Source organism: Podarcis tiliguerta (genome assembly GCF_965153285.1).
Source record: "Podarcis tiliguerta genome assembly, chromosome: 8".
NCBI classification, from domain to species: Eukaryota; Metazoa; Chordata; class Lepidosauria; order Squamata; family Lacertidae; genus Podarcis; species Podarcis tiliguerta.
The window spans coordinates 70156630-70171339 of NC_139541.1; the positions used below are offsets into that span (position 1 = coordinate 70156630).

The 14710-nt window shown below is 47.3% G+C and overlaps 1 protein-coding gene across 3 annotated transcripts in view; it reads right to left on the reverse strand.

Moving 5' to 3' along the window:
* The window catches only part of LOC310684440 (retroviral integration site protein Fli-1 homolog), a 31508-nt gene extending 16798 nt beyond the window's left edge, over positions 1 to 14710 (reverse strand). For 2 of the 3 annotated variants that reach the window (XM_083455600.1, XM_083455601.1), the window contains exon 1: positions 14554 to 14703. In XM_083455600.1, the coding sequence (XP_083311726.1) occupies positions 14554 to 14571 (18 nt within the window). In that variant the 5' untranslated portion in view covers positions 14572 to 14703. Of the gene's footprint in view, positions 1 to 14553 lie in introns of all 3 variants that reach the window. The other variant, XM_083455599.1, reaches the window with a different exon arrangement.

Below are 14710 nucleotides of genomic sequence, written 5' to 3' on the forward strand. Positions count from 1 at the left end.
GAAGACAGTTTGAAGTGCTGTGATACTGCTCTACGTTCTGTTCCTACGAAATGAAAATTGTAATACAATAAAATGCAATTCAAGAAATAAAAGAAGCAATAAAGATACAATTTAAAATTGTGCTGCATCTAGCATGGCATATTACAATGGCTGCAGCAGGCAGAAAAATTATTAAACCCATGGGAGCGACCCCCCCCCACACTCCACCAAAGAAACAGACAGCCAAACGAGGACTGACAGTCCTTTACAATGATAATAATAATAATAATAGTATTAAAAATAATGATGTTGTATTATTTCTACCCCACCCATCTGCCTGGGTTGCCCCAGCAACTCTGGGCAGCTTTCAACATAATAAAAACATAGCAAAACATCAAACATTAAAAACTTCCCAGTACAGGGCTGCCTAAGGAATGACCAGTGTCTCTTGGAAAAGAAACACAGAAAATCAGTAGCCTGTTAACTCTAGATGGGGCAGAATATTTCTCTCGGCGTGTCTCTCAGATCTTTCTCCTGTTGCGTTTGGGGAAAGGAGGGGAGTCCTTGAGCAGACAATTCAGTAAAACAACTTTAACGTTTTCACACAGAAATTCCCATTGATATGGGCAGCGAATTTCAGACAAGGAGACTATAAGAATACTTAGAGGAGAAGGAAGCAGAGGTTTTGAACAGTTTTGGGGATGTCCAGCAAGAGGTATATAACAGTGAGGAACAGAAAGCGAAAGGTGTTCACTGAGCATTAACTATGTAGGGTTGCTATATGTCTGGAATTTCCTGGACACGGCCAGAAGACTGCAGTCGGAAGCAGTGTCCGGGCGGAAATCGCTAAAATGTTCAGGAAAACCTGGACATATGTCAACCCATGTCGGCAGTGTCGTTTTGGGCAGTTTCCCTTTAAAATAGCTCAAAAACTACATTATTGTTTGTGTTTTTGCCAATAAAGCTCAACAACTTTGCCAAAAAAAGTTTAACAACTTTTGTGTCCGGATTTTCACTTTTTGAAATATGGCAATCCTAATATACTAGGACTGTTACTATTGTTGTTGTTGTTACACAGTGTCAAAGAATTCAAAATTAGGCTGCTATAATTCTTATCTGAAGCCATATTACACAACTTCTGAAATAATTATACTGGCTGCCTATTTACTTCTGAGTCCAGTGCGAGGTGCTGGCACCTACCTTTCAAGCCCTAAACAGCTTAGCAGAGAAGTACCTAAAGAAAACACTTCCTCCCGTCTCCACCTGCTTGTGCATTAAAGATTTGTAGATGAGACTCTTAGGTTATACTGATTCAAACACTGGTCCTGCTTGCGCAGTATTGTCTAACACAGCCTGGCAGCAGTTCTCCGGGGTTCCAGACAAGGGTTTTTCTCCCAGTCTTAAGGGGAGATGTGGGGATTGAATCTGGGACCTCCTGCGTGCCCCAAAGATGCTCTACCACTCACCCTGTCTGGCTCCTCCTACTCCTGAGTCTCAGTGTTGCCTTTGTATAACTCAGGAGGGAGGAGATGGGGTCAAAGCTAGAAGTCCTTTGCTCTGGCTCCAAGTAGCGCTGGGGCTCACTGCCTTCTGCCCCATCAGTTGCAATGGGCACCAGCCACCGCAGCACGGGGACCAAAGACCTCTCCTCTTGTTGCCCCCCCAGTGACCAGCATTCAGGGGGATGCTGTCCTGCACAAACTGGGAGCATGAACAAAGAGATGGGCACAAGGAGAAGGCTGCTGCACCTTCAATTAAGTGACTAGCAGAGGGGATTTTAGCAGGTGTCGTGCAAACTATACCTGCTGGAATTTCTTTTCTGTGCAATTAATGAAATGGGGAGGAACCTGCCCTCTTTGGCCCCGGGTCACCCAATGCAACCCTTCGCAGCACATCCTGCGGCTGTGAAATTGAGTTGTGGTGGGCCAGCTGCCATTCAGAGAAGTTTGGCTCTATTACTGACCGACACTGTCTTTCAGGAGCCCCCGATAAGCTTCTGCAGATCCCATGGGGCCCCCAGGACACAGATTGAAAGCTAGGGTTCCGGGGAAAGAAACCAGCAGCTCCTCCAAACTAGGGATGATTTGGAAATTGTCCCCATCCCAATTTATTCCTGAGTTTTGGGAGTTCCAAACTGCCTGTTTTGTTGTTCTCAAATGCCTTCAACGATTAGTTGTTCCTTAACAACAACAACAAAAAAGTTCAGTCATCGTACAGAGTACTGTTTGCAAACTACTGGCCACAGCTTTCACTTCCTACAGTTTCCCATTGGCCATCTGCACTACCTCGGCTTCTTGTTTTTGCTATTTTAACCATCTTGGTGTACTTCTGTGCACGATTGCATCAAGATTCTTTCAGTGCTGAGTTTCACGAATGCGTATCTTCACGGACTATCGTGAGTACGGATCAAACTGAAAAAGCAGACTGGGCGGGACCGAAAACAAAATTGCATGAAGACACAGGAGTGCCTGTGTGTTGCCGAAACACTCTACAAAAATAATCTCACTACAGCTGTGCATAGGACAATCCTGTAAAGGTTGCGCTTTCATTCTTGTCTCGTCCTTTGCTTGCAGTATTTGACCCCTGCAGATAGGCACTCTGGTGATCTGGAAGGGGGGACGAATTGGAGGAACTGACACAAACTGAGCATGACCTACTTTCAGAAAGAAAGCTCCTCTGCAGTACTTTTAATAGTTGCGTAGAAGAGAGAATTTCAAATGATGTGCCTTGTGTGAAAATTTCAGCTACACCTGCTGACATGATTCCAGGCAAAGGCAAACTCGGCCCTCCAGATGTTTTGGGACTACAGTTCCCATCATCCCTGACCACTGGTCCTGTTAGCTAGGGATCGTGAGAGTTGTAGTCCCAAAACATCTGGAGGGCCAAGTTTGCCTATGCCTGCCTCTATTCTATGCAACTATGCCTTCCTTTGCATCCATCCACCCTGTTTCCAGGCCAGAAAGTACGACAAGTGTGATAAGGTATTTGGATGGAAAGGCAGGTGCTCCTGCACCTTTAACAGTTATGTAGAAGAGATAAGCCCAGGACATACTATGCCTGCTTGTAGAGTATCCCTATCTCCTTTTTTTTTTTACACAAATTAACAGTGCAGGTATCTGTGTCCTCTTTTGCATTACCTTAGAATTTAATTTTAGAAACTCTTCTATTTAAACTAGAATGTGGAAAGGGAGAAATGGAGGACAGAACATACAAGTAAAGCAATACAGGAACGGAATGGAGAATCTTCCCATGAAATGAAGCAATATATATGCACACCATACGTTTGCCTAATATGTCAAGTGGCCAATTTTGAGCCAGACCCTGATGCGCATGTCCCTTAAAGAATTCACTCTGCAGCAATGAACCACCACCATTCAGTGTTTCATTTCCATGCCTGAACAGCTTCACACGCTCACTCCTACAAATCACAACTTCTGTTAAAAGTACTGAAGCATAATGGACTGGTGTTTTTCCAGGTTACTGTCAATCATCCTGGCCTGGTTTGATGAGAAAACCAAGCAAGCTGACCATCAAAGACTTCTGTCCGCTAAATAATTACACTGTGTGTCTGATTTTGACACAAAGAGACTCAAATAAATGGTAAAGGGATCAGAAGTGGATCAGGGCCATGACATGGGAAAAGGGCTTTAATTTCCCACTCTAATCCCAATGAAAATCTCCTTCCCCACCACCATGGTAAAAAGGTAAAGGTAAAGGACCCCTGACAGTTAAGTCCAGTCACAGACGACTCTGGGGTTGCGGCGCTCACCTCGCTCTACAGGCTGAGGGAGCTGGCGTTTGTCCACAGACAGTTTTTCTGGGTCATGTGGCCAGCATGACTAAGCCACTTCTGGAGAAGCCAGAGCAGTGCACGGAAATGCCATTTACCTTCCCGCTGGAGTGGTACCTATTTATCTACTTGCACTTTTTTGGTGTACTTTTGAAGTGCTAGGTTGGCAGGAGCTGGGATGAGCAACGGAAGCTCACCCCATCGCGGGGATTTGAACCACCAACCTTTTGATCGGCAAGCCCAAGAGGCTCAGTGGTTTAGACCACAGCTCCACCCACGTCCCACCATGGTAGTCAGATGCAAAAAAGGGACCGGTGCGCTTTAAATAATTGTGAAGAGGATATAATTTTAGCAGGTGTAGCTTGCATGGCAGGCCACACCAGCTGATACTCCCTCTTCTGCTGATACTCCCTCAAGGTGCAAGGCCTCTTTGTCACCTGTGCCTCCTTATACTGAGTGAGACCGCTGCTTAATAAATAATTGTTTTGCTTGGCCCCACGTGTTTGATACGTGTAACTGTTTGTGTTCTGCTGCAATTTGCCTTCTGCTAAAATCCACGTTATTCGTCTCACCGTCCTCTGTAGCAAAAGTATGTAAGTTCTGAAATTACCGGTAATTACAAAAATTACACTGTCGTTACGTTATTCTACCCTGTTCATTTCACTGAAAATTAAATGCAATGTCAAATGGGAGAAAGTAATCAGCTACATATTGTATGCAGACTGAAAGCAGCCACTGTCTTAACCTGTTTTTAATCGCTTTAGTTGTTTTAACTGTTTTTAATTTGTAGGGTTTTTATTGCTGTCATAGGTGTTGTTAGTTTTCACCAAGGGAAGGGAGTTTTGTCCCAGAGGAGAGGAACCCTTGGGTCTACGGCTGCTGTTGCTAAATGCCAGGTTGACTCTGAATAAGACCCCCTCATCTATGATCTGATTATGGGTGAGGAGGCCAATCTGGTTTGTATCCCTGATACCTTGGTGGATGAAGAACAGGGTGGAGTTGGTCTCACCTAGCTGTGCTCAGCTGGATACCCAGGGCAGACTTGAGGATCAGGAAAGGGGAGTTGCTGTGGTCTATATAATTTTTCTCCAGGTTTTTCCGGGGGGATCTAGAGTGTGTGTTCCTGACACTGGGCAATCAAACAGATTAGGGATTCTCATGGTTTGCAGCCTGCCTTGCTGCCCTGCAGTCTTCTGGCCTGAGCTGACTGAGGAATTGGGGCCATGCAGCTCAATGTTGTCTGCACTGGCTGGCAGCAGCTCTCCAGGGTTTGAGACCAAGAACTATCCCATCCCTGCCAGGAGACACTGGGGGCTGAACCAGGGATAATTTGCCTGCAAAGCAGATGCTCTCCCACTGAGCTATGGCCCTTCCTCACATTGTATCTCTTTTTACAATTGCTGAAAGGAGTGCAATTGATTAGTCAGCTGCTTTTTGAAAGATAGCCAGTGTACGATAAGGATCCTAACTCTGAAGAACTGATGAGGTAAGATTAGACAAAGATTGCTAAAACGCAGCAAAACGCACACACACACACACACACACACACACGGAGAGTGCAAAGCAACTAGGGTGAAAAATAACGTTTAGAGACTGTGGACCAAACTACTGCAGCCAATGGAGGCTGGCCCATTAATGTAAATGGAGCAGTACCCCACCCAGCTCACTTTACCCTCAGCCAAATCCCGTATGCCTGCTGTCTTGGGCCACAAGCACACCATACATTTAAGGCACCATAATACCACTTTTTACGGGACGCGGGTGGCGCTGTGGGTAAAAGCCTCAGTGCCTAGGGCTTGCCGATCGAAAGGTCGGCGGTTCGAATCCCCACGGCGGGGTGCGCTCCCGCTGTTCGGTCCCAGCGCCTGCCAACCTAGCAGTTCGAAAGCACCCCTGGGTGCAAGTAGATAAATAGGGACCGCTTACTAGCGGGAAGGTAAACGGCGTTTCCGTGTGCGGCTCTGGCTCACCAGAGCAGCGGTGTCACGCTGGCCACGTGACCCGGAAGTGTCTCCGGACAGCGCTGGCCCCCGGCCTCTTGAGTGAGATGGGCGCACAACCCTAGAGTCTGTCAAGACTGGCCCGTACGGGCAGGGGTACCTTTACCTTTACCTTTAATACCACTTTAAATAGCCATGGCGTCCCCCAAAGAACCTTGGGAGCTGTAGTTTGTTAAGGGTGCTGAGAGTTGTTTAGGAGACTACCATTCCCTTCACAGAGCTACAGTTCCCAGACTGGTTTAACAATCAACCCTCTTTCCCAGGGAACTCTGGGAATTGTAGCTCTGTGAGGGGACTAGAGGTCCCCTAGCGACTCTTTGACATTCTTAACTACAGTTCCCAGGAGTCTTGGGGGGGGGGGAGCCATGACTTTAAAAGCGTGGTGGGTTTTGTGTGGGAGGGGGCAGGGAGGAAAAATGGGGGGGAAAACAAGGATGGTATGTTTTTTGGATAATATGTCTTGTTTTAATTTTGAATATTTTTTTTAAAAAATAATAATTAATAATATCCTTCCTAAAAAAAAACTAACCCCCCCCAAAGTTTGGCTCTGCCCCTACTCTCTGCCGAGCGGTAGCACAATTCCAGGACAATCCAGCCCCTCACCCAGGATTTGTGATCATTTGGAGAACTGAAGACGCGGCAGAGACTGTCACAGCTTTAAGAAATGTGATTTATTCACATACGTACACCTCCAGCCTACATGGAGGGAGTCCAGATCTTACAGCAAGGTCGTTTAAAGAAGGACTTGTTCCCCACAGGGGTGCAGCACTGCAGTCAAAGGCATCTCTCTTTGCTTGGTAAGTTGTTTCTCAGTCTTTCTTCTCCCTTCTTCTTTCCAGCACACTTTGTTTCCCTGTGACCCAGTTACCCTGGCAACCTTCTCTCTGCCCAGGCCCAAGACTCCTCTGAGATGGCCCATCAACACATACTGTCATAGTTACAGGTAGGTGGCCGTGTTGGTCTGCCATAGTAGTTGAAACAAAATAAAAAAATTCCTTCCAGTAGTACCTTAGAGACCAACTAAGTTTGTTATTGGTATGAGCTTTCGTGTGCATGCACACTTCTTCAGATAACATAAAGGTACCCCTGCCCGTACGGGCCAGTCTTGCCAGACTCTAGGGTTGTGCGCCCATCTCACTCAAAGAGGCCGGGGGCCAGCGCTGTCCGAAGACACTTCCGGGTCACGTGGCCAGCGTGACATCGCTGCTCTGGCGAGCCAGAGCCGCACACGGAAACGCCGTTTACCTTCCCGCTTCAGATAACATATTGTCATGTTAATGCCTCTATCCCAGGTAATGCCCTGACTTTTGGAAAGAAAGCTCAGCCTCTATTTTTCCATTGGCTTGTAATCTCCCCTTCAATAATCCAAGCAATCAAAATCCTACCATTTACCAACTTCTAGGTTTTTTGGGGGGTGGGGTCCCCCCCAAAAATCTCTAACAAGTTAATGCAGATGGGGCCACAGTGTTGACTGAGGTAAAGAGCAAATGAAGAGGTGAAGTCTAGGAGCCAAAGCAAATTACCGTATTTTCCAGGATATAAAACGACTGGGCATATAAGACGACCCCCCAACTTTTCCAGGTAAAATATAGAGTTTGGGATATGCTCGCCATATAAGACTACCCCTCTTCCAACGCACACAATAAAATTTTTAAAAAAACAGTCTCCAGTCCGACTCGGAAATCCGCTCCACTTCCCAGTGGCCGGGGGCTTCTGGGGCCAATTTTCAAGCATATTTCTGCTTCATCTAGAGAGCTTGGTGTCCTCTGATTTAATTTGCTGTCATTTTATCCTTTGGTGGGGAGTTTCTGCAGGAGCTGCTGCTGTAGCCGGTGTATAAGACGACCCCCCGACTTTTGAGAAGGTTTTCCTGGGTTAAAAAGTAGTCTTATAATACGCCAGAAAATACAGTAAGTGGTCTTGCATCTGAGCTGGTGTTGCCATCAGCAAGGACTGCTTTGGCCAACCTGGTTACTGAGGATTCGCCCTGATCTGCTTGCACAAAGTTGAACAATGCCCGCTCTCCCTTGAGCGTTTGCTTAAATCTGTTTTCCACGGGGAGGTTATTTGTTTACATGGCGCTTCAACATCTTCCCAATCAATGATTGCTGTCCAATACTTTTTGGCGCTATTCCTTGTCATTTCCCAACCCTCCCCCCCCCCCCCGAAAAAAAGTATGGCTTTTTAAAAGAAGTGTGAGTTGTGGTGCCAGAGCACTCTAACCCTCTGTAAATGAGCTAAAACTTCTGTTTAGCAATTGAATCCCTCTTGCACAACAGTGACAGTCCAGAGGCGAACTTGGGCTGCAAACTCCCATCAGCCCCAGCGGCTAGGAGAGTTGTAGTCCTAAACATCCTGAAGGCCGCAGGCCGAGAAAAGTTGCCTCAATTTGTAGGCCCGCTTTAGCGGGCAGGAGGAGGAAACCATTGCGGATGGCCCCTCCGTTGTCACAACAGCAGCTCAGCCTCGGAGAGATTTGTACGGTTGCCGCGTTCAGGGAAGAAGAATGAAGGGCATTGGTTGCTTAGCAACCTTTACATATTTATCCAATATCCTAGATTACGGAGGGTGGGAACCTTATTTGGCCCATATTTCGGGGGGGGGCGCAACTTTTGGTGGAGTGGGGTGTGCCATGTGGCAGAGGTGGGCAGGGCCAGAGGGAAAAGTGGGCAGAGCAATTAATTTAAATATAATATTTGAATGGTAAAGTAATTGCTACACCCACACCCACCCGCTCAATCTTCCATCCAGGCAAGCAAGAGGCATTGTCAGAGTTTGACAAATTCCAGCCAGGCAAAAACACTCAAGAAGGGTGCAAGGCAGGGCTGGTGAAGGCCTTGAGAGGGTGTATACCCTGAGGAGAGTCCCAAGGGCCAAACAAAGAGGTCGGGAGGGCCATCAGATGTCAAGGAAATAAACAACTACTGTATTTTTGACTTTTAGAAGACACCTGAAGGCAGCCCTGTATAGTGTAGTTTTTAATGTTTGATGTTTTACTGTGCTTAATGTTTTTAATTTGTTGAAAGCCATCCAGAGTGGCTGTGGCAACCCAGTCAGATGGGGGGCATATAAATTTAATAATAACAATAACAATAACAATAACAATAATAATAATATAGCTCCCAGGCCTGAGGTTCCCCACCCTCTTAGAATAAGCAACTTTTTAATTGTTTTTACATTTTTATCTGATCCCAAGGGATCAGAGCCTGTCTCCCCTCCCCACCCCCCTTCACGGCAAAAAGCATAATATCAGTGGCAAATTGATTTTTCTCTTTTTAAAAAATCTGATTTTTACATGGAAAAAACAGGAACCCCAACCTGTCAAAACACTCAAATCCATGAAACCCTGGGCAAATCTTAGTGAAGCTGCAGTTGGCCAGAACCGATGGTGATGAACAGCAGCACAGTTGCAGAACAAATAACCAGATAATATTGGGGGGGGGGGCTATATTGGCATTGTTGGGCACTTGCTGAGGACCAATTCTCAATATAGACCCCGTTCCCAGTCCCTGAAATGCCCTGCTGCTCTCAACACTCACTGTTGCTGCACGTTTAGCTATTCTCTCCAAGCGAATCAGCAATGAGAGGGGCGAAGAGGAGCAGCAGTCGCCTCTCTGCATGCCTTGTGATTTCCTTTTGGCCAGGGTGTGTGAACTGAGCACAGAGGCAGAGGTGAGGAGATGGCGGCTGCACTGCAGGGGGTTAGGGGGACATTGAGAGCATCTTGCCCAGGGGTATTCCAAAACCTAGAACCAGCCCTGGAGGAGGTGGAGACTTGTGAGGTACGCATGTGCAGGACTGGCGCCAAGGCCCAGCATGGTGGGGCATCTGCCGAGAGCCCACAACCCCACAGGTGCCCCATGGATAATAGCTCCCTGGACCTGATGTAACTAGGAGGTAGACTCACTTAGGGAGCTGTGCCCAGGCAAGGCATGGCCAAAAACTTGTAGGTGGTGCTGCAAGTGTGTGTGTGTGTGTAAGACTAGGAACACAGAAAGCTCCCTTGTGTTGTGTCAGAACCATTGGTCCATCTCTCTCACTGTTGTTGCACAAAAACCCCAATCTCCGAGCGGTGCGACATTTCAGGGGTCCCAGGATTGAGGCACAGCGGGGACCGTGGTGCCTTCAGGATATATGGTCTATTTACACAGCATGAACACCCCAAAAGAGTCTTGCTTCTCCCACTGCCGCAGCCTTGGATTCAAATAGAAATCAAACATTGCTCTCTGATTCTTCCTACAGCGTGCTGCTTTACTTGTAGTTGACATCACAGCCCCCAAAACTCTATTCCAGACTCTGGCTTTTGTCTGTTGTTGTCTCGCACCAAGCCCCTTAACCGTTGTTCTCCTAATTGCCCATCACCTAGGCAATCGCCTCAACACAGGGAACTAGCCTGGCTTATAAAACTTGCTGGATCCAGGCGTTCAGAAAGCTAGAGAGACTTGATTGGATTTTAACACTTGCTGGATCTAGGGCAATAGTTCCCAAACTCCCCACCCCACCCGAGATCACTTGGAAATTGCCGAGGGTCTTTGTGGGTCAGTTACGGTTTATCTGCCTGCTGCAGCAACTGTAATGTGCTGGAGTAAACACTGTGTGACTTTTAATTGTCTTTTTTACAGAGACACCACAGACTACCTGAATAAAAGTTTGTGGACTGCTGGACCACAGTTTGGGAACCCCTGATCTAGGCTCTAGGTTTCTGGCACCCTCAAACTCCTAACAGTGTTGTCAAAGTGTAGAAACAGCAAGCCTAGATTCTGCGCTGCACAAAAACCAGCGTGTGTTGTTGAAACGTGAGGCGGTCTGGCTGATGTGGTTGTGATGATGGTGGCGATTGCGGGGCGGGCAGGCAGGGGGTGGGGTGTAAGGGGGGTGTGTGACAATCATGGTAGCTCGATGTTGCTGGTGGGACAGCTAACACAGGAAGCAAAGGCAGGAAGTCTGAGGCCACAAAGCCGGAAGCCTCTGCTGTTGCTGATAAGGCCTGCCTGATGGGGACCCGAGGCTCAGAACTGCCCTGCAAGCCAGGGGGGCTTTAAATAGCTCTCCTATCTTCTGTAATAAAGGATGGAGCTGGAGGGCAGGGGGGAGCGGTGGAGGCACAGCTTCCTGTTTGGCTACCGAAATCCTGAATATTGGAGGAGAGGGGGTGCTGTTACTTCTAGGCCTCCCTTCCCCCAGCTATTGTTTTCTCTTATATCGGGTAAATGTACACATGCTGAACCCACATAAACAGCAACATGCTCCTCTGGCAGTGCCCCGCCCCCCACCCCAAGTTAACAGGTTGTGGGTTTGTTTTTGCTTTTTAAAGATCTGATCTAGAATGATAAACGAGAACTCTTGTACCTTCCTACTCCAAATCAAGCATAGCATAGCAGCTTGCTAAAGGTTGCCAACGGACCAGCGTGAACTGGTCGCCTGTGGTATAGTTGAAATAAATTAAAATTGGGAACCCTTGTCTGCCGTACATTTAAAGCACCTGGCTTCCTGTCCCCCCGCAAAATGTAGTCTGTTTAGGCTGTACCGGTAGTTTGTTAAGGCTGCTGGGAATTGTAGCTCTGTGAGGGGTAAGCTATTGTTCCCAGGATTTTGTGAGAGGAGCAAAGGGCTTTAAATGTGTGGTGCGTACCCAGCAGGGATCCAAGGTTTCTTTCTTTCTTTCTGGGTAGCGAGAAGCAAAAGTGTGTGGAGGTGTGTATCTCTATCCTTTATCACCTCTGTTATAGGAGACAGTGATCTAGACAGGCTTTGGTGTGTTATATACACCAGATCGCACCCTAGCACTCATTCTTAATTAATATGGGACAACTGCCCTCCAGCCTGGCTGCCTTACTTCCCCCTATAATGGTCTCTGGGACTTTTTAACAGCTGCATCACGAGCTTCATCCAATAAATGAAGCCTTTCCCTATCCCTCCATGTCATAGAATCATACAGTTGGAAGAGACCACAAGGGCCATCGAGTCCAACCCCCTGCCAAGCAGGAAACACCATCAGAGCACTCCTGACATATGGTTGTCAAGCCTCTGCTTAAAGACCTCCAAAGAAGGAGACTCCACCACACTCCTTGGCAGCAAATTCCACTGTCGAACAGCTCTTACTGTCAGGAAGTTCTTCCTAATGTTTAGGTGGAATCTTCTTTCTTGTAGTTTGGATCCATTGCTCCGTGTCCGCTTCTCTGGAGCAGCAGAAAACAACCTTTCTCCCTCCTCTATGTGACATCCTTTTATATATTTGAACATGGCTATCATATCACCCCTTAACCTCCTCTTCTCCAGGCTAAACATGCCCAGCTCCCTTAGCCGTTCCTCATAAGGCATCGTTTCCAGGCCTTTGACCATTTTGGTTGCCCTCCTCTGGACACGTTCCGAGGAGAAAGCTTCTCCCGTTGGATTTCTGCCCGACATACACCTGTTGAAGGCAGCCTGAGAGATCTAGCATGGCAAAGTGATTAGAGCGTCACACTAAGAGCTGTTCAAATCCCTACCCAGCACACTGAGTGACCTTGGGCCAGTTGCTCTTTCTCAAGGCCTAACCTACCTCACAGGGTTCTTGTGAGCTTTAAATGGGGAACCACATACACCAGCTTGAGCTATTTGATGGAAAGTTGAGACGTAAATGTCATCATAAAATAAACAAAGAAACCAGCCAAATATTAGTCTCCCCAAATCTGGAAGAAAGCGAAGAGGGAGTAAAGCGAAGACATAGCAGCTTGACTAGTGAACCCACGGCTTAGCAGAAGTTTCGGTTTCTAGGTGATAGCTATACAGGTGTCGCCATTTCTACCTGTGGGACCTCAAGGTGTTGCTGGACTACAACCCCCATCATCCCTGGCCCCGGGGCTGATGGGAGTTGGGGTCCATCAACTGTATGGAGAGCCACAGGTTTCCCACTGCTTTGTTTAACTGAAGTTTGGCATAGGCAAATTAAGCATGCAGAATTTCCCCCATGGTTTAGGGGGATGCTTCTAAAGGCACAGGGGCAGAGTCAGTAAAAGGGAAAACAAGTTGTGAGCTTGACCCATGAATCGTGCTCTTTACCAAATATTCTGGCCTACCACTAGGACTCTACCTGAAAATGCTCCCTTGGCACCAGTGCTTATACTTTCCCCGTTTGAAAACATTTCATATTTAATAGATGATCCCTGAAGCCATTCTTTCTCTGTGCCTCTTAACAGCAGCTTGATCCAGAGACCTTAGCAGGTGAACATTTTTATTTCCTGCTTACTTCAGCCAATCAAGAAACAGGAGCAAGGAATTAGGTCCTCTTTTTTTCCTCCCTGGTCAGTTAGCGACACCATTTAAAATCCTAAAAAATAAAATTGTACCCTAAGCTTCTTAAAAAACCCCCAAATAGATCCACCCTTTCAATGGCCACAGATTGCTTCCTACGGAACTCTGATCAAACATCGCAAAGATAGTCGCCTTAGAAGAGGAGTGAGATGCCTCTACTCAAGACATGTAAATTAACTTGCATTTCAAACTACAACATTCCCAGAGGGCTCTTGGGACAGTTGCAAAATCAGCGCCATTGGCTCCAGGGTTTTGTAAAGCAAGACATCAGGCTCAGTGGCCTCTTTAACCTGGAAGAGGCAGGGTGGTGGCGTACTAACTGAATATTTGCTGAAACTGTCTCAACAACACAAAGCTGTGAATAATGTCAAAGGGAAACTGCCGGTGCTGACCTTGTCAGAGTCTGGCTCCGAGTTCAGGAGGTGCCCAATCTTACTTCCACCCTGCCAGGTTCCAGCCCTAACAAAAATGGCTCAGTGTTCCTTGTTTTTGAAAACTAGAGCAGTCCGATCTACAACCCAGCCCAAACACAGAATGCCCCCCCACACCAATAGAGACAGCAATGCCAAACCAAAAATGACTACAAATCTTTCAAGAGCTTCATTTCTCTCTCTCCTCTTTTAAATACATGCCTTTTGGGTGGCTGGAGAAACACAAGCCATGCACATTCAGTCTCAAACAACCTGAAACGGTTCAAACCAAATCAAAAGATCCGCTGGTTTTGCCAAGAACACACCCATGGTGGACAAAAGCACATCTTAATGTGACAGGGTTGTGAATGGAAGTGGATGCTTAGAGAAAGAATTTGCAAAGCCCTAAAAGCATCCATGGACCTGCGTGAATATGCGGTTGAAAGGAAAATTAAAAAATTAAAAGATCACGGAGAAAGGTAAAGTCGGGAAAGGCAAACCAGTGTACAAGCTGATAACCCCTGAAATGCAAAAGGAAAAATGAACTGACCTTTTATGAAGAGGAGTACCTCCAGTTTTTTGGGGGGGAGGCTGAAGCACCCCAAAACTTGGACTCCATCCCTGAAATTCTTGGGGTTTGGCAGGCCAGTACAGGCACCCCTGTAGCAATATCCTCTTCCTGCTGTCACCATGATGATATGGCGGAGAGGACTGTCTCCACGCATGACAGTTTTTTATGGGGGGTCCCCCATTTCACCCCCATCTTCTATCTCTCGGCTGGTCAGGCCGTGCAGTGGAAAGGAACTCTCCCATTCAGAGCTCAAGGCGTCTCTTGTGGTGGTTTGGTTTGGGTTTTTTAAAAGCTCAGAGACATCAACCGCCGCGAAAGGGAAGGAAGAGGAAATTTTTTTGTACCAGAAGGAAAGAGCGGAGGGGGCCCCTGTTTCTGGAGCCGGGTGTGTATGAGAAAGAGAGAGAGAGAGGAACTGAACCAGAGACCAGCTTGGTGCAAGCCTGAGACAGAGAAGGGGGCCAGGGAGCCAGCTGCTGACGAAGATGGAGGAACATCTCCAGAACTTACCTTGATGGTGCAATCCATGGCACGCCTGCCTGTACCTGCTTCTTCCCGCCTAGAGTTCCATGGGCGCTTGGCTCAGTTGCATTGGCAGGGGCTGATCTTGCACAGGGGGCCGGATGAACAGGGCTCGTGTGTGTGTGTATGTGTGTGTGTGTGTGTC